The following is a 23,274-nucleotide window of genomic DNA, read 5'->3' as shown; positions in this document are numbered from 1 at the left end:
AGCTGTGTCACCATGGGGTGCACGTTCAAGGCAGTTTCTGGGACAGAGTCAGGGGAGCCTCCACACCCACTCCCACCCTGACGGAAAGCTGGCGGCTGGGGCACCCGCGCCTTGGCCGGGGTGTGAGCGACGTGCCCCTCTGGGCGGCTCACAGCCAGCTGCCTGCCGAGAAGCAGTGTGGGGTGAAGAGGCGGTGGCAGGAAGGAGGGACCCTGCAAATCTCCCCGAGGTCACATCTGTAAAATGAGAAGCACGAACCAGAGGATCCAAAGCCCCGTCAAGCTCTCAGATAAATCCCCGTTGGGACAGTCCTCCTGAATACACTGTTTGGATAGAGTATCTTTCCCCTAGTGAGATAACAGACGCCCCAAAAGAAAGAACATGACAATTATTGTGGCTGATGACTGTAATTATCTTGCTACAGGAGAAGGCCCCACACCCAAACTCTTACCAGGCCATTGTTGTCCTGGGGCTGGAGCTCTAAGCCTCGAACAATGTAAATCCTAACCGTGCATTCCTGCGGGACGCTGTCAGGTAATTCCCGAAACTGCCTGGGAGGGGCTGGCACACTGGGGTCATCCGACAGGGGGTAGATTCTGAAGGAGCCCTAAGAGAGAGACACACAGACGTCCTTACAAGGGCCGCGGTGGCCTGGGCAGAGGGTTCCTGCCCTCCCAACAGTGTACGCTCCGGGCAGCCTCTGGGGCCGCGGGGTTGGGTGGCGAGGGCTGCCTTTTGTGGAAGAAACAAGGTCGATTACACTTTGCATCATTCCAGTGGGGAATGTGAAATGATGAAAGTAAGTACTGAACCGATCATAGGGGAGAAGAAAGGGCAGGGCGAAGCAGGGAGGCCAGGCACACATCCAGGCAAGAGTTGGATCAGTATGGTGGCAAAGGAGGTGGGGAGGAGTGAAACTCTGCACCGTGTATTGAAGATCAGAATAAAAGTGATTATTTTTCAAACCCAATAAAGGACAAAGGATGATTTCCCTTTTATGGCGTCCCCTCTGTAAGCACCCCAACCCCCAGGCAAGCTCTTGTTCATCCCTCAGGTCTCAACTAAAAAGGATCACCTCTTCCAGGAAATCTCCCTGATTGCCTCTGGGTTGGCTGTGTCTCCTACACTCGCTCTTCCAGCCTGCCCTCACCTCTGTTACAGCACTGACCTCTGCCTTATACTTGTCTATTTATTGTCTACGTTCTTGAGACTGGGAGCTTCCTGAGGGTGGGAATTATGTCTTGTTCATCACTCTATCCCCAGGACCTAACACCGAGCTGGGCATGTCGCCAGGGTGCAAGAAATGCTTTTTGAATGAGTGAGCCAGCAGGCCAGCTTGAAAGGCCATAAACCTTATCTTGAAACCAGCTTTATTAAGCACAAGAGAAAGCAGTCCAGTTGGATTCAGATCCTGTGGGTCTCAATTCCAGCTACGCTCATTCAGCAAAGCAGTGCGAAGCAACAATTACTATACTGTGTGCCAGGTACTGGGGACCCAAACAGGAACTCAAGAAACCCAGTCTGGCACGGGGATGTGAAATAGGTTTGACTCTCAGCCTTCTTGGATTGCGTGTGGGACGCCGAGGGGACAAGGATGTGGAGAGTACGGCAAGGGTAGGAAGCTCCCAGCGATTAGCAAGGTCTGCTGTTGGGAAGGGGCAGCAGTAGCAGCACAGCTGCCTGGGATCTGCCCCCCCCTGGTCGGGGGCGGGGCAGGCACCAAGGCCGCACTTGCCCTGTGGACGGTGCTTTAAGGGTTGCTGGAACCAGACCTGTGGGAGCCCAGAGCGGGAGTGAGTCACTTGGCCACCAGAAGCGACCAGGGGAGCACTTCACAAACAATGTGACACTTGAGCCGCCTTGAAAAGGATACGTAGGAGCCTGTCAGACCACAAAGAGGGAAGGCAGAAGAGCCTGTCCCAAGGCTCTGAGTTGTGAGAGGACAAGGTGTGTCTGGGGCTCGGGAGAGGTCCTGAGCGGCAGGGCGGGGCGGCCAGGGAGCCCAGCTGCTTGGGAAAGGCCAGCGCCGCCTTAGGAAGGAGTGGAGGAGACTTGAGCCGTGGTAACCCAGCATCTTTTGGTAGACAAGAAGCACGATCAGACTGGGCGGCGTGGGGAATGGACTGGAGTGGGACAGAAAGGTGGCGAGGACCATCAGTCGGGAAGCTGCAGCAGGGCACCTGCAGAAAGCCTGGGAGGAGGCGGTCGGGAGGGGGAGACGGCGGCTTGGAGATGTTCAATCTGCAGGACCCAAGCTTGGGCGGCATGGGCAGGGCAAAAGAAAGGTACAGAGAACGGCTTGCAGGGTCCTACCCCCAGCCCCAGTGGCCCTTTTCCTTATCATCAGCTTCTAGCATCCTTCAGATGTCAGAGGACATGTCCCTGCCCCAGTGGCTGGTTGTCCTTTATCCTAGGTCTATAAGGGCATGAAAGGTGGATTTGAAATAGCACAAAACCCCACATTTTGCTCACCTTAAACTCTCCTACCACAGAAGGGTCTTCATTTTCATCTGATTTGCCTCGATAGAGCTTGAAAGTATCCGAGAAGTCTGTCAGGCCCTCAAATTCTGTTACACCCTCTAGCTCACAGTCGTATACCTGAAAACCAACCGAAGATTCTTAATTTCTCATTAGAATACAGGTGGAGTCTAAAATCAAAAAGCCTGACGATACCAGTGGGCCTGGGCATGTGCACGGGGCTGCTGGAACCCTCCATCACTGGCAGGAGTGTAGAATGCTACAACCACAGGGGAAAACAGCTGGCAGTTTCGTCTCGAGTGAACTATCCAGCTATTCTATGATGCAGCGACTGTATTCCTAAGTATTTATCCAAGAAAAATGGAAGCGTGTCCACATGGTTCGAGGAGGTCTGAAGCAGCTTCCTCGTCAGGACAGTGGATACCCACACAGCAGTGTATCCACGCGGTGAACCACTGCTCAGCAGTAAGAAGGGACAAGCGACTGATACCCAGGACAGCAGGATGGATCTCAAAATGACCGTGTTGGGCTAGAAAAGCCAAACACACAAAAAATCCATACGGGATGAGCCCATTTCTGTGAAGTACAAACACGCAAAAGCGACCCACAGGCAAAGTGCTAAAGCAGGTCAGCTGCCTCTGGGCGGGATGGGAGGTGGTGGGTGCCTGGCTGGAAAGGGGTGCACACGAGTCCTCTGTGGTGATGGCAGTGTTCTCTGTCTTGTTTCGGGGGGTGGTTCACATAGATGTCTACCATTATCACAACCCACGGAATGGAGTTTACTGTATGTAAATTATATATCCATAAACCACCAGAAGAAGAGGAGGAACAAGAATGAGAAAGAGGGGAGGAAGACGGGAGGAAGGGAGGGAAGGAGGATTTGGGACTGATCTGCTCGACCGGTGGGATCATTTTTCTAAATCAGTGGTTCTTTACATGCTGGTGTTTCTTAAGCTGCACTGAGATGTTATAACATGAAAATATGTGGGGTTTTTCTACTTTGATGGGGAAAATAATTTTAATGGCTAGATATTTCCCATTTTAAAGAGTTCTTCTGCCATGCAACGTTCTGAAAACTTTAGCATTTGCTTCTGCGTAAGCGAATTACAGACTAAACACCAGCATGAAGAATTGGAAACTCAAAACATTAGCTCAAGAGATCACAGGTAGCCAGATCTAACTAGCTTAATAGTTCGCCTTCCTCCTGGCCACACGCGCCCACGGTAGTGATGGAATGTTATACCCATGTCACAGAATCAAGTTTTCAGCTAGTGAGACGGATGCCCGTTTGTGGGACAGAATAAGGCATGTTGGCATATTCCGTGCTGTTCTGCAAGAGAATGACTTTTAGGGTTCCCTGGGTCAGACGGCATAATTGTTGGCCTCATCAGTGTGGTGCCAATTTCCAACCCTCTATGAGATGCCCCCATGCCCCCAAGTGGCAGTCACATCACCATAAATCAACAGCTGTCCTCAAGCTCCTGGAATCTTGGCAAAGCCAAAGCCCATTGCAAGAGGACTCTCCAGGAAGCCTGAGGAGCTCCTGGCCCTTCCCCATCAGTTCCTCCATTGGACCTTTTGGTCAGTTTTAATGGATGCCAATCCCTCAACCACAGCAGCACAGGCCCAGGTACCTTGAGTTTGGAATAGCCTTTCTGAACATACTGTCCGCATTTTTCATGTTCCCCTGTGGAAGCATAAAATTTACTCCACCAGTCAACAATTTCTTCCTCCTAATGAAAGACACACCAAAATGGAAAAATCTTGAGTGTTGACATGGATTAGCAATCAATGCAGAAAACCTACTTGTAATAAGAGAAATAGGTACTTCCGACCCTGAAACAGGGGATAGTATAGCATTTTTGTTGACATGCACAATGGATTCAGCATTCACCGTTCTTCTACCGGGAAGCTGCAGGTGAAATGACCATTGTTGGTGGCCAGTGAAATGTGTTTGGCTCTAATGTGCACAGCTATCCTAGATGATTGGTTATATCCTTCATTAATGTGATTTTACATTTTTATTCTGTTGACTTGATATTTATATATACAAATAAATAAAACTCCCATATATGTTCTCTATTATTTCATTTTGTTACCCTTTTTAGCCAGCACTGCATTATAAAACAAAGCTAAGCTGAGCGGTGGAAAAACTGGTTCTAATTCAAGTCCCATCTTTTACTATAAGCCATACCCTCATGTTCCAAGCTGTATCGGTTTGAACAAGTTGTCCAATTTCTCTGAGCCTCAATTTCTTCATCCACTGAGCGGGATAATAACACTACCTGTCTCCATCTACTCCAGAGAGTTGTTATGGAAATTAAATAAGGTCATTAGGAGAAAGTGCTTTAAAAATGATAAAATGTGGGGTGACTGGGTGGCTCAGCTGGTTAAGCATCTGACTCTTGGTTTCAGCTCAGGTCATGGTCTTGGGGTCTTGGGATCGAGCCCCGTGTTCCTCTCTGCACTCAGTGGAGAGTCTGCTTGTCTCCCTCTTTCTCTGTCCCCCCGCCCCACTCATGCTCTCTCAAATAAATAACTTTAAAAAATACATTAAAAATGATAAAATGTGAAACAAAAGTAGGGAGGCATTTTGGGTCCTACTTTAGACCAGTGGCTCCCAACCCATGTTTGGAGATTGTAATCCAATCAGCCTGGGTGAGTCGTGGGCATCCAATATGCTTTCAAAACTTCCCCAGGCATTTCCAACGTGCAGCCAGTGTCCAGAACCTCTGGTTTACATGGGTGGTTCTTGGTTGCGCAGAGGGGACAGCACATCAGAGTTCCTTGTAAAACATTTTTGAGCTGCAGAAGCCCATAGTTCATCAAAGGTTGCTATAAATTCCCCTCAAGTTTTTGACAAGAATAGAGCCTCAGCAGACCCACTCACTGCACACTCAGTCTGGGTGGGGGTGAAGGGGGAGGAAGGAACATTCAAGAAAAGCTATTTCTTATCTGGCACTGTATATGTGTACACATACACACACACATTGATTTCCCCTTTATATCAGTAACCCAGCCCTGGGTTTAAAACAAGTTTCTTTATATATCAGTTATAGGCAGAAAATCTAAAATGAATCTTAAATCTAGCAAAGCGTGTATAATAGTTACCTTTTCTGTTAGCTGTTGATTACATTATGCACAGGAAGAGGGCAAACCACAGAAGGTCACACGGATGTGGAGACCCCATGAGTATTAGATTTGAAGAGAAAGAGAGAAGGACAAATTAGTTTTCATGCATGCTTTATATGATCAACATTTTTGATAGATTATTTAAAATATTCAAGATGATCTCATAATTAAACACACCTTATTGGTATCTTCTCTGAAAATGCGCAAATAGTTACAAAGAGCATTAAAATGAAAAGGCTGGAGGTAGCCCCCCACATCGCATGTTTTCTAGAGTCAGAGAATCTCACTGTCTGCCAGCACAGTGGCCACAAGACGGGAGGTGTGTGGGGGTGCCTGGTCGTGCAGCTGCTCGTCGGCCTCCCCCAAACTTTTCATTTCATTTAGCTCCTAAAGTATTCCTCAACTTGGCCTGATTCTTACCCCTTCAAAAACCGCTGTCATGGGATATTCATGTCTAGCATGGCTGTGGGTACCTTTCGTTGCTTTCTCCCCATGCCTGTGTTATAGCCTCAAATACAGATCTGTACATCCAAACTGTTCTACGAAGTCAAGTTTCTCATGGTCAAATGCTTCCATCTGAGCTTCTGCCTGGAGAATCCACCCCTGATCTCAGGGCACATCCCAGAGAGGAGAGAATGGTGAGCTCGGACGTGGGGCTTGAGCTTTCGCTTGGTGCCCACTGGTACATCACCCAAGTTCACCTTCAGGGGCAGGCTGATGGACTGCCATCTAGACCCCCTTTCTGAAATCCTAACTTCCAGTTCCTGTCTCGTGTGAGGAGAGAACAGCTCATTACAGGCACTCCCTACAGCTGTTGTATGAGGTGGCCACGGGCTTCCTCTGTAAGCACACTGTTTTCTGATTGACGTTTACTCAGCACACAGCATTGCCGAGAGAGGCAGAGAGACAGACCCATGTAACAATTCCTTATATTAGATTCATCCCGAAGTAGGATTAAAAGTTAAAACACAGCCAAATTGAGATTTTGGAGAGAGTCCTTTTATGCCAAAAGTGCATTCACATTCTGAATGGTTCCTGAATTTTTAAAAAAGATTTTTAAAGTCCGTTTATTCACATCTGTTTTCAGCTATTTGAAATAATTTCAAAGAAAAGAAGAGCCTGAGTTAGAAAGTGCAACTGAAAACAAATGCCTGATTTTAAACGTTAGGATTAACATGGGAGAATCTATTCACACCTCATTAGTCCGTGCAGAAAAGTTAACTGGAGTAACTTGCTTAATGCTGTCTCCATGGTAAGAGTCTCCCTTAGGCTTAGAACAATCACATTGTTTAAAGATTGCCTCTCACTCCAAAATCTGGTATTAGAAGGAATCTGGAAGGAGAAGTCCAGTCTTTAGCCCAAGGTTCCCGCAGTCCCAAGCAGCTTCATGCATTTCCTTCTCATACATACATACATGCACTGTCCTTGGAGAAGCCATTTTGCTGAGTGCTGTTGACATACTGCTTAAGCACTGGAATTGGAAGGTAAGTGTTGAAATGGCCATAGAGGAATGTCCGTGCTACCCAGCAAGCACTTCTCAGCTTGCCCCATGTACTTTTTTCTCACCTCTCTGGTGGTAGTGCTGAGCCCAATTTAAGAACTCCCACAGTTCTCCCAGGGTAACGGTGAGCACGAGACTGTCACCCAAATCCCTAGCCTCCAGCTCGCATCAACAGCACAGTGAGTCTGACCCACCCTCTCCATTTACCCAGACTGGGTCAGTGGTAGCAGAAGGAGCGTGAACATACATCACGTGTACATGTAATGCATGCCCAGCAGCAAGATTGTTATTGGCTCTTCCAAACCTCGCCTTGGTTCATTTCACTTTGCCTCGATGTGTACTGTCTTCCCTGATGAACGGGCGGAATCAGTTTTTTAGGGGCGACTCCAACCAGCCTTTCTTATCAACACGAAGCACCTCAGCGAGGTGTTGGCAGAGCAAGCTGATTAAAGTCATTTACGGTATAGTCGATCCCCTTATCTGCAGGGCATACGTTCCAAGACCTCTGGCAGATGCCTGAAACCACGGGTAGTACCGAACCCTAGATACACTGTGTTTTGTCCTGTACACATATACCTACAGTAGAGTTTAATTTATAAAGTAGGCACAGTAAGAGATCAAGAATAACTAAGAATAAAGTAGAACAGTTCCAACAATATACTGTAGTGAGCTATGTGGATGTGGGGGTCTCTCTCAAAATATCTTCTTGTGCTGAACTCCCCCTTCTCGTGATGCTGGGAGATGATAAAATGCCCACGTGGGGAGATGACGTGAGGTGGATGACGTAGGCATTGTGACGTAGCGCTGGGCTACTACGGACCTTCTGAGGATCATCGGCTTCCGGACCTGCCACTGACCGTGGGTCACTGAAGCCACGGAAAGCGAAACCGTGGATAAAGGCGGACTCCTGCCTGAACAATGGTGGTTCCTAATACTACCTACCTAATACTACCTAATACTCTCACCCCCGATCCTGTTACACTGCAACTCAGATTCCATGATGTAAATGAAACTTTCACAATGTGTTGCTACGGTAACCCAGTCATCTGTTAACTATTACTAAGAAATGAGTGAGAATATCGGCATAGATGGGCCTTGTTCTTCTTGGCCCCCCTGCCCCGCCCCCCACACAGGGCGACTGAGTACACAGCAGGCGTGAATAAGAATCCTTTGACAATGGGAAGTAAGAAACCTGGAGACAGATTATAGAACAGGACCTAAATCTGCCTTTTCCCAGAGCGGCTGTGAAAATGTCTATAAAGGTCTTATATGTGCAATCACTAATTTCTCCCTAGGCTACTACTGTTTTGTTGGGAATATGTGAGGTCGTTTACAGAGTGAACGCGTCGTTTTGCGAATTTGGTATTGTCGTTTGTGACTGGGGCGGATCCCCAGGGAACAGAATCGGATACATCGCTCGCAGCGCTGGTTGTGGAGACCAAATTTAATATGGTCCCGTTATTAGTGAGCTTAATGAAGTGGGAAGGAAGCGAATTTTTTAAAAGGCACTGTTTATGGACATAACATATTAAAGTGCAATCATGTGCATTTTTTGGCCAGTTTGCACATTAAAACATGCTGTGAAAGTCCATCCTAAATGCCAACACAAACAGGGAGATATTTGATGTTTTCTTTTTTCTGGACTGAGACCTTTAAAAAATTTTTTCCCCTTTCCTTCTTGTAGAATTGGCTGAAATGGTTCTAAAATAGGGTCCTGAGTGTGCATTTCCACCAATTTCTTCACTTCAAAACCACAGTGGGTATAAAATCTAAGATATCCCATACCCAGACAAACTGGGTCATTAAAAATCTGTGACACTTCTCTGTTGTGTAGGGGGAAAACCTCTGTGCTACATGCATCCCTCTTCTGAATGTTCTGTGCTATAAACTGTCTCCTGAAATGTCTCTTTCTAGCAAATGGTATCATTCAGGCTGTCCACACCAATGGTTCTGAGACCTGCCTGCACATGAGAATCACATGGAGAGATTTTTAAATATACTGATGTCTACTAGGCCCTCTTCCTCTTGGAGAGTAGGGCCTGGTCCTATTTTAAGTATCCTGGGTGACCCAGGGCAGAGGACACTAGTCTACCCAACGTCATCTTAAGTATAAGATTTGGATTCTTTATCAACCTCGATAAACTGGTTTTGTTATTGTTATTTTAATTGCATTGAATGGTTGTCTGACTGAATTCTCCCAATGCCTAGGCCACCTGAAAAATAAAACTGACATCATCCAGTGATCAGTTCTGAAACCTACCTTCGAAGCCAGTAATGGTCTGGTGTCTTCTATTTCGATAATGATGTCCCGGCAGGGCGGGGTCGACAGAAGGGAGGCTGCAAGACAGACAATTTCTCACCTAAGATGCTTAGAGAAATACAGGAATGAACATTCTAGTCCAAGTTCAGCAGTCACAGTGGAAGGCAGAGTTTCCTCATGGGTGGGACTTCCTGAGTAGAGGACCACACCCGAATGGAGAAGGTGACCCAGTAACTCATCACTTTTCCCAAAGCGTGATGTATGTTTAGACATCTTTAAGGAACGATATGGCCCATTTTTCTCCTGTCTTGGACAATTAGCCCAGTGTCTATACATAGGAGGTGCTCAAAAAAAGAATGGTGTCAATTGTGTCAATAAAAGTCTTGAGGAAGTAGGGGGAGAGGGGAACCTACACCTATAGGAGCCTCAGTTTCTTGCAATCTGTTCCCAAGACATGGAAAAGCAAAGCAGGATGAACAGTTGCACATTTCAGGTCTGAAGCTGCAATGGCTCATTTGGCCCTGGTTCCCATGGTGTGCACAGGGAAGAGGCCTCACCCCGGCTTTACGCAATTCCCAGGAGACAGCTGACCCTTGAACAACACGGGTTTGAACACTGTGTGGGTCCACTTATATGTGGATTTTTTTGACACAGTACAGTACTATAAATGTATTTTCTCTTCCTTTTGACTTTCTTAATGTTTTCTTTTATTTTTTTTTAAAGATTTTATTTATTTATTTGACACAGAGAGAGACAGCAAGAGGGAACACAGGTGGGGGGAGTGGGAGAGGAAGAAGCAGGCTCCCAGCGGAGGAGCCTGATGTGGGGCTCGATCCCAGGACTCTGGGATCACGCCCTGAGCCAAAGGCAGACACTTAACGACTGAGTCACCCAGGCACCCCCCTCTTAATGTTTTCTTCTCTCCAGCTTACTTTATGTAAGAATATAGTATATAATAATACGACATACAAAATATGTGTTGATGGATTGTTTATATTATTGGTATTTAAGGCTTCTGGTCAACAGGAAGCTATTGGTAATTAAGCTTTAGGGGAATCAAAGCTGTACACGGATTTCTGACTGCGTGAGGGTCAGCGCCCCTAACACCTGCATTGTTCAAGGATCAGCCGTATTTGGGGCTCCACGTCCTGGGATTAGAACAAGGGCTCAAGGGTAACCCCTGGGCTCACCAGGTTTGTTTCCACCGAAGCCTCAACCCAGGGTAGGGGTGTGGGTGAGGGGTACGTCTACCCTTTATGGAAGACGGCACTGGGCAGTCAGACTTTCAACAGGAGGCCAGCACAGAATGAACTGCCAAGCCAGAAGAACTTTCTGTTTAACCCACCCATGTAGGACATAAAATGGGAGGGAAGACACATTTTTTTTTAGGTAGGTACCATGTGCCAGGCAGTGGGCTAAGCCTTTCACGTACTTTATCTCATTTAATCCCTCAATAATCCTGCAGAGTATGCACCATTATCCCCGTTATCAAGACTGAAAACAAGCTGAGGCTAAGAGAAGGCAAGTTACTTGCTTCAGGTTAAACACTTAGGAAGTGGAAGTAGGTGACCTAGGGCTGTGTGACCTCAAAGCTTGTGTTTAAGCCCAGAGCAGAGTAAATGCTCAGTGAATGTTGGAAACGATCAGGGGGACACTGGGGAGACTGACATTTACTGAACATCTACGATACTCCAATTGCTATGCTAGGTCATTTTATACCCATGTAGGACCCCCATATCTATCAACAGTCTCTGCATCTCCAAGACAGGGCTCCCCCAAAACTCCTGACACACACACAACACAGAACGTGACAGCCAGGCAGGCAGGCAAGCAGGAACACAACTGTGTACAACTTCCGTCTTACCAGCTCTCTGCTTTACCAACCTCACGGCAACAAAGCCTCAAGAATAGGAGGGAAGTCATTCTGTACGCTTCCAACATTCAGCCAGCCAAATACATTCCTCAACTCTTACCCTATTATTGGTTTTAAGAAAGGACTAGACTGATCTAAAATAACAGATTCGGGTGTTGGGAACATTATGGTCCCCCCACCCCCCACTCCTTAAGGATTTCCCTCTTCGAAGACTTCTTTGAAACCTTGACCACACTTCACATTAATCACATACAGTCACTAACCAGGAGACCTCTGCCTGAGGCCCAACCTATCCAGCCCTCTGACCAACAGACACCAACAGGTCCACACTTGGAGGCTAGAGAAAGGCTGCAGATTTTGTGATTTCACACATTTGGATCAAAGAACTTTGTTTCATGAAAGCACTAGGAAAAAATGTTAGGACAACGGTTTCTCTCCCTTTAGTAGCCCCAAATACAACAATGCTGCAGTTACAAGAACCCCTGTTGTTATAATAAATGTTGCTATTTTCAGTATTATCAATTCAATACAAAACGCTCTGTATGGGAAATTTCTGGGTAAACTCATGTAGGTTTTTTTTTGCCCAAGTGTGCTTGTGGATTTTATTTTTTTTCCCTCTTCTCTGAATCAGGGATACAGGATACTTAGACCCACATAACAGATGAGTTTCAGATGCTCTGTAAAATCAATATACCAAACCTTCTAGAATTCTAGATTAAATAGAACTGGTTAGCGGTGTAGCTGCTTAAACAGAAAACATCTGTTTCAGTCTTGAGGCACCAATGATCAGCTGAATGAGTGTGTGCCAGTTCTCCATGGGGCCTAATCTCATGAAGCCAGGGCCTCTGGGACCTTGTTCCCTGTTGTGTCCCCAGCCCCTAACATGGACCCTGCACATAGTAAGCTAAAAACGAGTCATTATTGAATGGCAATAACAAAATGCTATTCGTTACCTATTATTTCTTTGGGGCCCTAAGGTAAGCATTACGCCCTGCTCTGTCATCTACTTATTAATCATGTGACCTCAGGCAAGTCACTTAAACTCAGCAGGTGTCGGTTTTTCCTCCACAGATAAGAACGAATAACATTTTTCCAACTATATCACAATAACGGGACGTGTTCATGAGGACAACAGATGGAAAACAACACGGAATAAAAATCCTCCCCCCGCTTCAGTGCTCATGAGGGGACCCCTGGGTTTCCGCATCAAAACATTTATCACACTGGAAAGCAACCCCTCCTATTTCCTTGTTTGTCTTCTCTGCTTGACTACAGGACAACTTGAGGAAGCCCTTCACACTTCCTGCAGAGACATCGAATGTTCAGCCAGGGACAGGTTACTTCAGAAGGTAGGAGTTTGAGCCCCGGATCCCCCCGGAACAGGGTGGGAGTTCAAACCTAGCTCTGCCACTTACCAGCTCTATTACCTGGGGAAAGTTACAGAGCCCACTGCAGGCCACACTGTTTCCTCATCTGCTTGCTTATTTTTATCTTGAGGAGGCTGGTAAAGATTAAATCAGATCACATGATGTTTATAGACACTCATCTCACCTTTCAGCTGTGGCACAAGATCCTCCTTTCCTGCATAAGGGTCACAGCGAAAGCGGTCCAGACGATCGATGGTGCACTGCCCGACGACGGGCTTCCGCCCGAACTGCCTGTGGTCGATGACCTTGATCACCAGCGGGGGCATGTACAGTTCCTCCTTGGGCAAGAACTGGGGTCACAGAAGCAGGCGTCACTCCTCCGTACCAGACCAAAGGCACCGGCCCAGACTCTGTTTGCCCGTTTGGTGTAGCCCCGGGGACTCACAGTAAGGAGTTCAGGAATGTGTGCGTGAGGCGAGCAGTGCCGTACTTAAGGGCGTGAGCCTCGAGCCAGCCTGCCTGGGGTCAGGTCCTGGCTCTGCCACCGAGCTCCATGACCCCAGCTCTTCAAGGCCCCGGTGACGTCCTCAGTAATAGGAGGGTTGTGGAACTGCTGTGTGCGAACTGCTTAGCCTAGTGCCTCAGTACCCGGCTGTGGTCTCTAACAGGACGCAGAGTCGGCGTGCACTTAGAATGAGTTAGAATTGCCAAGTAACTGAGATAAAACTGAATCTCCAAGGGAACCGTGTGGCTTGGGAATCTTTTAGCCTTGGAAGTTCAGCATACAAACACGATGCTCCTTTCCCCCTGATTCCTCCTGTTCATCCATGTGGGATTCAGTGGCCTCGGTGACACTGTCTGATTAGGGAATCATGGGCTGGTCCCAGGGTGCGCCCGGTATGGGGTTCAGAGAGTTTCATCTCTGGCCTTGCACACGAGGAGAAGCTGGGGTTGACGGAGTGGCTCTCCTCACTCCCGCTGACTGAGACTAGGTTCAGACCAGAACTCGGGGCTGGGGGAGGGGCTGGGCAGTGGGCACGGGAGGTGGAGCATGTCACGGTCCCCACCACCCCAAAGGGGCCCTGCAGCTGCCCCTTCCCCAGCCAGCTAGTCCCTATCTGGAGGCTTCCGGTCCACGTACACCTGCAGGGGCAGGACTGAGGGTCAGGGTTCCACCCTCCAGGGCAGGGACCAAAACCTGTACCTGAGAGCTGAATAGATGGCAAGGTTATTCGAGAAACACGTAAGTATTTTTCATAAATATTTCTGTAACACTGGGGATGTGTGAAGTTTCAAGAAACCATTACTACAGTGTGAGAATCTAAGGGAGAAAAGTCACTGACAAGCTGAATCCAAGGCAGGGTTCTTCCAGTTGCTGTGAGTCTGGAACATACAAACTACATGTGTGTGGGGCGCAGGGGGTGCGAGCTCTGTATGTTCACATTTCGAATACAACTCAGCTACGCAACACGCATGTGCCTTTGCAGTCTTGATACTGTACCACTTTCATGAAGAGAACAGAACTCGGGAAGTTGGGCGTCTTCTTAAGGTTTTTGATCACCACTGATTCTACCCTTTCCCCTCCACACTCCACAACAAGGCTGGGGGAGGTGATAGAGGCCATCTGATAGTTTTTCATGTTTCTTAAGCCCCAAGCTAGAATCTGAGAAAACGGTATAAAGAGAGAGGAGGAAAACTCAGTATATTACAAATAATACTCAAAAAATTCTTAATAACTGCCAAATTCTTTAAGATTGACTTGTGCAGATTTGTTTAAAATCTCTGAGACTATTATCCTAGAAAGCCCCTAGGTCATGCTGAGAAAACAGTTTTGCCCCTTTTCTTCTGCCTGAGCGGCTAAAAAGCAGAGCAGTGAAGGGTGCAGGAATCAGATCCTGGCCGTGAACCCTGGCAAGTTTGGAACTTCTCTGTGTCTCGTCAGCAAACAAGACTGACAGTCTTACCTATCGCAGGGTCATTCTGAGGATCAAGTGTAAACTCCTTAACACAGTGTCTGACATGTAACATTTGAAAACAAAAGCTGTTGTTTAAAGCCATCTGCTTTGGTCTTTGGGAGCTCTGAGCAAGATGGCCCGAGAAGGGAAATCTCAAGGTAACAGCTGCTTGCCTGGACAAGAGGGAGACCTTGAGAGTGGACCAGACCCTGTCCCTGAAGCTACCCATTAGTTCCAGCAGCCTGTGTCTGCTCTGATGGTCTGACATGTCACCATTTCCCGTTGCTCCCATCCGTCTCTCCACCTTGGCTCCCCTCTTTGGTCCTCTGCTCTCGGCTCGTACACTCACACACACACATACACACACACACACACTGCTCTCAGTCTGCCCTCACTCTCCCAGCTCTCCAGCTGACACAGGAAACTCAGAAATCTCCTGGCTCCTCGTAAATGAGAACTCTAGATTCCCTCATGAATACTGGAATTGACCTGTTCTTCTTATTTCTGTTTCCATGAATATTTCAAAATTTTGGACAAATTGTATAGGAAGTTGGAGACAGCAAGAGAATATGTAGCAAGATTCCATTTCCTACGAGAGTCCAGTTCTGTAGCTATGCCATTTGACTTGATCAATAAAACTTAGGGAGCTGCGTACCTCAATAGCAGTGAGCTGAACCACAGGCCTGATCCCCTGGGGGACCATGTATAGATTTGGCGCCCTCTGGGAGGGAAGGATGGGAAGGTTGGAGCCATCCTGTAAAACAGACATGGAAACTATCAATGCCTCTCCTTAGTTCAAGCAAATGGTGTCGAGGATTATTAGCAAGTATTTTAAGCAGCTATTAGGAAAGAATATATGCGTGAGAACTCAGTAAGTACCTTGTGCCTCAGAATCAGCTCTGCGGTTACAAGGACATCCCCACAGGCTTTGTCTCCATTCATTACGGGGTGCCAGAGAAGTTTGGGTGTGACATCTCTTTCTGAGTTTAATTTTACCAGAGGAGAGCACATGCTTCGTCCTAAAAATTCATCTTTGCCCTAGAGAACAAGCAATCTTTAAATTCCCCAACAAATATCCCAATACACCTCCATCATTCGCCAAACCATCTTAGAAATTCTAAATTACCTACCACTTGGTCATTGTCAAAAAGTTCAATGATGACTTTGGGCGGATTCTGTAGAACTGTCTGGGGCTCCCCATAGATTTCAATTTCATCAAATATGATGGTCTGGTCCCATGTGGGATTCAGAGTCGAGTGGATGATTTCAGTGGTTTTGCTTCGATGGAGGAAGGAGACATGAGCATATGGATCTAACACAGAAAAAGAGAGTAACTGTGAGGCCATGGCTAAATTGTAGGTCCCCAAGACCCCTCATTTCAATCATATGCTCATCTTCCACTTGCACTGATCACAGACCCTCACCACCACCTGGGAGATAGACTGCCAAAGCAATCTTGAGAAAGAACAAAGCTGGAGGCATCACACTTGCTGGTTTCAAACTATATTACAAAACTATAGTAATGAAAACGGTATGGTATTAGCATAAAAACAGACATGTGGACCACTAGAACAGAACAGAGAAGCCAGAAATAAATGCATGCATAGGTGATCAGTTAATTTTCAACATAGGTGCCAAGAATACACAGTGGAGAAAGGACAGAATGAATGTTTGATAAAGGCACCAAGAATGCACAATAAAGAAAGGATAGTCTCTTTGATAAATGGTGCCACATGCAGAAGAATGAAACTGGAGCCCTGTTTTACACCACACACAGAAATCAACTCAAAATAGACTACATACTTGAACATGAGACCCAAGACCGTTAAGACTCCTAGAAGAATAGATAAGGGGTAAGCTTCTTGACATTAGTCTTGGCAACGATTTTTTTGGATTTGACACCGAAAACACAGGCAACAGAAGCAAAAATAAACATGTGGAAGTACATCAAACTAAAAAGCTTCTACACAGCAAAGGAAACAATCAACAAAACAGAAGGCCATGGAATGGGAGAACATATTTGCAAACCACACATCTGATAAGCAGTTACTATCCAAAATATGCAAGGAACTCCTACAAAAAACCAAAAAGCCCAAATAACCAATTAAAAAATGGGCAAAGGACTCAGAGATGATTCTCTGAAGGAGACGTACAAATGCCCAAAAGGTGCGTGAAAAGCTGTTCAACATCACTAATCATCTGGGAAACACAAACCAAAACCAGAATGAGATACCACCTCACACCCGTAAGGATGTCTAGTATCAAAAAGACAGGCGATAACCAGTGTTGGCGAGGATGCGGAGAAAAGGAAAGGCTTGTGCGCTGTTGGTGGGAATGTAGACAGGTGGAGCCACTGTGGAAAACAGTATGGAAGTTTCCCCCAAGAAATGAAACAGCACCATCATATGATGCAGCAATCCCACTTCTGGGTGCTTATTCAAAGCAAATGAAATAATTCTCTCAGAGAGCTACCTGTGCTCCCACGTTCACTCAGCATTATTCACAACAGCCACGGCATGGAAGCAACCTAAGCATCCGTGGCAGATGACTGAAGAAAGAAAATGTGGTATGTACGTGTCTGTATGTATATAATTCAGCCTTTAAAAAGAAGGAAATCCTGTCACTTGTGACACCATGGATGAACATGGACGGCACTATGCTAAGTGAAATAAGCCAGAATGAGAAAGACAAACACTACATGGTATGACTTCTATGTGGTGGTCCCCCCCACCTCCTCAAAAATCAAACTATTGGAAACAAAGAGTGGAATGGTGCTTGCCAGGGGCTGGGGGAAATGGGGAGAGGTGAGTAGAGGGGTACGAATTTCAGTTCTGAGATGAACTGATGTATCGCATGAGGACTACAGTTGATAACAGTGTATCGTGTAACTGAAATTTGCTAAGCGAGGAGACCTTGAGCGTCTGTCTCACATACACAGAAGTAACTAGGTGAGGTGACCGGTGCGTAGTTGTGGGAAGCTTTCGTAAGGTACACCAGATTGTTACGTCGTATACTTTAAATATACAACTTTGTCAGGTAAACCTCAATAAAGCTGAAAAAAGATAAGTAAAAAAGAAGCAATCTGCTTCTCTTCCATGCTAAATAACTTCACCAAAACTGCAATTGCCCGGGAGCCGACCCATCCGAGCTGCAGCCTGGTGTCTAAGCTGAAAGCGGTGCATCATCCGAGAGGCTGCTTCGTGCTCAGCACTGCAGCATAGCACGAATGGGGCGCTTCGCTTTTGCTCCGATCATCTGTCTTAAATCGCAAAACGCAAGGAACGTGCTTGAGTTTTATGCAACTTTGGTCCAGAATTGGGATGAAGACTGTAACTGTGACTTTCAATGACCGAGTGCCCCCTGGTGGTGAATATTCAGAAAGGACTTCGAACCCCATTTGGAGATGCGTATTACAGGGCTAACTTGGAATCTGCTCTAATCTGTAAGAAAAGGAAACCATTCACAAGTTGGTTATCTGAGTGCTCGGAGCACACCTCACGAGTGATGTGAGCATGCCACAGTGTCAGGCACCTGCTTTAAGAGTCGTTCCCGTCAAAGCGCTGCTGGCCTTTGCATCCTGTAGTGGAAATCTCCCCAAGTCACCCAGATGGCACCTCAACTATTCATGATCCCCCAGCATTAGCACCGACCCTCAGCAGCAGCCCCCGGCCTTTCCCCAGCCCTGCCCACAGCCTTCCCCTTAGAACCAGTCCAAAGGCCATGAAACGAGCTGGGTCTCCTGGCTTTATGGTGCAGGGAATTTGGGGAACAGGCCACAGAGAGGTCCAAATGGACTCCACATTGCCTCAAGCCTGGTGTTGTAGGCAAATGGGCTAACTGTAATCTTTTTGTCAACTTGAGAGAGCTACAATAAAGGATCTTAATTTACCCATCAGCCCAAGAGCCCAGGGTGTGTGTATGTACATGTATATATACACATATACATATATACATACATATACACACACACACATACACATACACACATATACACATACACATATATACACATATACACACATACACATATACACACATGTATACATACACACATATATACACATATACACATATACACACATATATACACACACACATATACACACATACACACATACATATATATACACATACACATATACACACATATATGCACACATATATGCACACACATACACGTACACATATACACACATATATATACACATATACACATACACATATACAGAGCTGTATGTATAAGCAGAGAGCAGAAACTGCTTTTCTTTTTGGTGCTTTTTATTACTTAATCAATTACTGATTATTAGTATTAAAAGGCCATGTATCTTCTGTGTATCTCCAGCACCCAGCAATAGTACTCAACATCCTCAGTGATTATTTAATGACTGAGCAGTTTACTTCACACAAATCAAACTCATCTCAACACGGAGAGCCTTTTTGTTATGAGAAATTACTAAAAGCATCCACTTGATGAAAGTAGAACCAAGCTAGCCTGCTATGTAATAACACATAAGATGGAGACTTGCGTCCCTTTACCTGAAAAACTATCCTTGTCTAGAGCCATGAGGTTTCTGGCTTGATAGATATAGCAGCGCAGATGGTAAATGTAGACCCCTAAAAAGAACAGGAGGGGGTTACTCACAAGAAACGTAGCATCATAAACTGCAAATTTTCTGGAATATTTGGAGATAATCCATGTTTCAGATAAATGGGTCATTCAAATCTACTTCCCCACAGTAAAGCACACACATAATGGTGATGACATGTGCTCCCAAAGGAGTTCTGTTTCCTATAAAATAAAACTTTAAAAATACTACAGTAAGCTCGCTGCAAGTGTATCACTCAGGAGAACATCACTCCTGTTGTAAAGCCTGCGTTTAGGCCACTCTTGTCATCACAGACCCTGATGATGAGACTTCGTTCGCAAGACATACAGAGATAGGGCTTCCTATGCTATTTCAGCCCCAAATCGAGGAAGCCGTTATCTGTTAAAAGTTCTTTTGATAGTTCAAAATCTTTACACTCCTCATCCCTATATTAATGTATATGCACTCCCAGCCCTGCCCCCACATTATTCTGAGAATCGGACTACTTGCAATCTTGTCTCTAGTGCTCTAAGATGAGGACAACAATAATACCACCTCCGAGGGTAGTTCTGAAGATTAAATGAGTTAATATATGCACAGTGCCTGGCATGCTAAGCCCTAGCTAAGCATTAGCTATTATTATTACAAAGAAAGTCTGCCTCATTCCAAAATTCCTAAAGATTATCATGGGAACCAACCTTACTTCACTTTTTTTTTTTTTAAAGATTTTATTTATTCATTTGACAGACAGCCAGCGAGAGAGGGAACACAAGCAGGGGGAGTGGGAGAGGAAGAAGCAGGCTCCCAGCAGAGGAGCCTGATGTGGGGCTCGATCCCAGAATGCCAGGATCACGCCCTGAGCCGAAGGCAGACGCTTAACGACTGAGCCACCCAGGCGCCCCCTTACTTCACTTTTTGAACCTCTTTTTCTCATTAAAACAATCTTTTGGGGAGCTTAATAGATAGAATGAGTACATATTGGACAAACTATGTCAAAGTCAATGATTTGACAACCCTCCACCCCAAATATGATTTTAAAAACTGTATCTGGAAAAAATCCTCTTCATCAAGTGATGGAAATAAAAGTCGCATTTGCATAAAGACATTTTAATCATAGTCAGTGACTCAGAGAGTTTTCTTGAGATAAGTCATAGCGGTGGAATGCACAAATCCTTTAAAACTTACTGCCAAAGTTACAGGAAACGATGGGAGTGTTTGCCCCAAACACGGCGGTGGCGCTGTACTTCTTGTCCGTGCTCTTCTCGTCTCCGTCCTCAGTCGTGTCTGCACCCTAAAGAGGCAGAAAGGTCCGTTACCTATGCCTAAACAAAGAGGCAAGAATTACAAAGAAATGGAATGGTGGCTTTGAAAGAGACTCTTCTCATCCAATCACTCCATGTTTAAAGATGAATAAAGTCCAACTCAGCAAGTGTCTTGCCCAAGGTCACTTAGCTGGAAAGCAACAGAGCAAGAGGTTGAAGCTAGTCTTTTGCCTCAAGTCCAGGCTTACCAAATCCTGATACTGAAAATCAAGGAAAAGCATAAAGGATAAATAAGGGGATTAAAAGGGTGGGGGGAGGATGACAATAAGCAACAGAAGAACATAGCAGGGTCAATGTGCAGAAATATAAAAATAGGCTGCGTTTGGAAATGGTTCCCGACCACCATGTTGTTTTGGACGGACCACTGCCATTTTCTTATTCATTCCTTCCATCTTTGCGCTTTTCCCCTCCCTGCCTTCTTTATTGTGCTTCCATATGAATTGTTCTCTAATTCTGTGAGCCATCCTTCTGTTTTTCTCCCTCTCACATCTGCATGTTTAACTTTCTTGGTTTGTTGAACAGTTGTAGTTTCCAAGTTATAATCCAGAGAACCTGCGCCTGGGATGTTAACAGCAGCAAGGGTTTTAGAACAGATGTATTTGGAAAATGCTGGGTGAAACACCATTAAGCAGGTGTGTCTGCGGTACAACTTCATAGAACCTTTCCTATATTCACGGTGTATTCATGCAACAAGAGTTATTGAGCACCTAGGATGTGTAGCTTTCTCCCAAGTTATCTGCAGTCCTGCAGCACTAGAGGGGTCCCTGTGGAGTCAGTGGTGTTTCCAACACTCCTCTATGCTCCCTACACCAATATTAATTGAGCTTTGAGTACTTGTTACTTACGAGGGCACCTTCAAGTTTAAAGATGGCAGCTGCACCATGTGTTTCCGAAGGAGCCATTTTTCTTCTCCAGCGCCTACGTCGAAAGGTATCCGAACTACGCTGTTTCCAGTGAAATTTCCAGCCAATTAAAGAAGCATATTCCCAGCCATCCCGGTCTTCATATTCTTCCATGGCCTAGAAAAGAAGTACAATTTTAAATGCTAATGATAATCATCATCGTAACAACAACAGTAATATCCCTTAATTGATAAAGCAGATTATTTGGTCCATCAACAAATAGGTATTGAAACTCTACTCTGTTCCAAGCACTGTGTTACGAGCCCACGATACAACAAAGAACAAAGTCGACGGGCTGCCTGCCCTTGCAGAGCTGAGGGACTGTGGGACTATGGAGAGAGAACCAGGCAACTGACACGGAATGAGATGGTGCCAAGGTGGTGCCTATACCGTCACGAGAGGCACCTTATTCAGACTTGGGGAGGGTTAAGGAACATGGTTTTTTTGTTTTTTGTTTTTTGTTTTTTTTTAGGAAAATGGATTCTTTCTCAAATTGCTTTCCTTACTTCGTTAGCTCATAAGACATTGTTATTGTGATACAGTTTGGAAAACATTTTTATTTCTACCTTATATGGGAAAAAATGACACCACCCTCCCCAGGATTTAAACATCTCATCTAAGATAGTAGCTGGTATAACTAATAAGTAATAGATCAGAGTTTATTACTTCTGTAGTAACTAATAACTTATGAGGATAGGACTTTTTAACCTAAAAATGGTTTATATATAAATGCCCTCAGTTTTCAATGTTTTATGCAATTCAACAAATACGAGTGTCTCCTATGTGACGGGATTATATTAAGAGCTGAGGAAGCAGCGAAGACCAAGACAACACTGGGTCCTGGCCTTCGTGTAGCTGACACTGACTGGTGGAGAGTGTATGTAAATATCTTAAAAGTATGACTAGATTTAATAAATGCAAAATAATACCAAATAATATTTATGATCTCAGAAATAAGAGCTCTATGTGGGTTATCATCATTGTAGGATTTTTTTTTCCAACTTTGAATAAACATAATTCTAGGTCAAGCACAATCTTGTAATTGAGCCTCTAGTAGTGTTAACAGTGGCTTTGAAATATTTCCGGTAGCCAGGAGTGAGGAGGTTAGGGAACATGACCAAAGTCTCAGTGATACTTTTTGGTTAGAACTGGGCCAAGTTTCCAGCCTTCTGACTAGTGGCTCAGTATCCCCTTGGTGCTCTCATAGGGAAGGAGAGAGTCAAGTGCCTCTAGGAGCTTCTCACTCCATCAGGATACGGGTAGTTGAATAAGAAATATTCATTCATCGGCTCATTCATTCATTTAATGCCCTAATTAAAAGCATGGTATTGCGCCCGTTTTGCAGATGAGAAAGGAAATGAGGCTAAGATTTGAGTCCTTGTGTATCTCATTCACTGAACTATTGCCACTCCTTCGTTATGCTACCAGAATGATTTCTATTACTACTCGGTAGAGGTTCTCATCATTTAGCCTACTTCAGATTACCTGGGAGACCTGGTGAAACAGACTGCTGAGCCCCACCCCTGGCATTCTTAAATCAGTAGGTTTGGTGTGAGGCATTTCTAACACATTCCCAGGAAATGTGTTGTTGCTGGTTGGGGTGGGGAGTGCATTTTTGAGAGCAGGGAGGGTCTTCGGCCCCTTACTGGTGAATGATTTCTGTAGAAATAGCCAAGGGATGGAATTCTTTGGGGCCCCGGCCTAGCTCCCTCCCACGTCAGCTCCTACCCTTGCAGTGCTTGAAGTGCTTTGTGTTAAATCCTTCTTCCGTTTTCGGACCAGCCTTCGCCGTCTATGAGTGTGATACATTTTCTCTGCTGCAACCCAGGACTTGGGTTTATTATCAGGAGGAATGGTAATTCCATACTCCCAGCCTGGAACAGAGTTTGCAAATGGTT

The 23,274-nt window shown here is 45.6% G+C and overlaps 1 protein-coding gene across 1 annotated transcript in view; it reads right to left on the bottom strand.

Annotated features, from left to right (window-relative positions):
• Positions 1-23,274, bottom strand: part of MYOF (myoferlin) — a 152,194-nt gene that overhangs the window by 20,897 nt on the left and 108,023 nt on the right. The window contains exons 29-42 of the mRNA XM_040623930.1: positions 23,105-23,250; positions 21,320-21,493; positions 20,338-20,443; positions 19,103-19,180; positions 15,697-15,878; positions 15,446-15,604; positions 15,222-15,320; positions 14,113-14,274; positions 12,796-12,961; positions 9,372-9,448; positions 5,590-5,601; positions 4,113-4,211; positions 2,473-2,598; positions 452-607 (exon numbers count right to left, since the gene is read on the bottom strand). Of these exons, the coding sequence (XP_040479864.1) occupies positions 452-607; positions 2,473-2,598; positions 4,113-4,211; positions 5,590-5,601; positions 9,372-9,448; positions 12,796-12,961; positions 14,113-14,274; positions 15,222-15,320; positions 15,446-15,604; positions 15,697-15,878; positions 19,103-19,180; positions 20,338-20,443; positions 21,320-21,493; positions 23,105-23,250 (1,742 nt within the window). The remainder of the gene's footprint in view (positions 1-451; positions 608-2,472; positions 2,599-4,112; positions 4,212-5,589; positions 5,602-9,371; positions 9,449-12,795; positions 12,962-14,112; positions 14,275-15,221; positions 15,321-15,445; positions 15,605-15,696; positions 15,879-19,102; positions 19,181-20,337; positions 20,444-21,319; positions 21,494-23,104; positions 23,251-23,274) is intronic.

Source organism: Ursus maritimus, unplaced genomic scaffold (genome assembly GCF_017311325.1).
Source record: "Ursus maritimus isolate PB19 unplaced genomic scaffold, ASM1731132v1 scaffold_7, whole genome shotgun sequence".
Taxonomy (NCBI): domain Eukaryota; kingdom Metazoa; phylum Chordata; class Mammalia; order Carnivora; family Ursidae; genus Ursus; species Ursus maritimus.
This window is presented reverse-complemented; position numbering and strand designations above follow the sequence as displayed.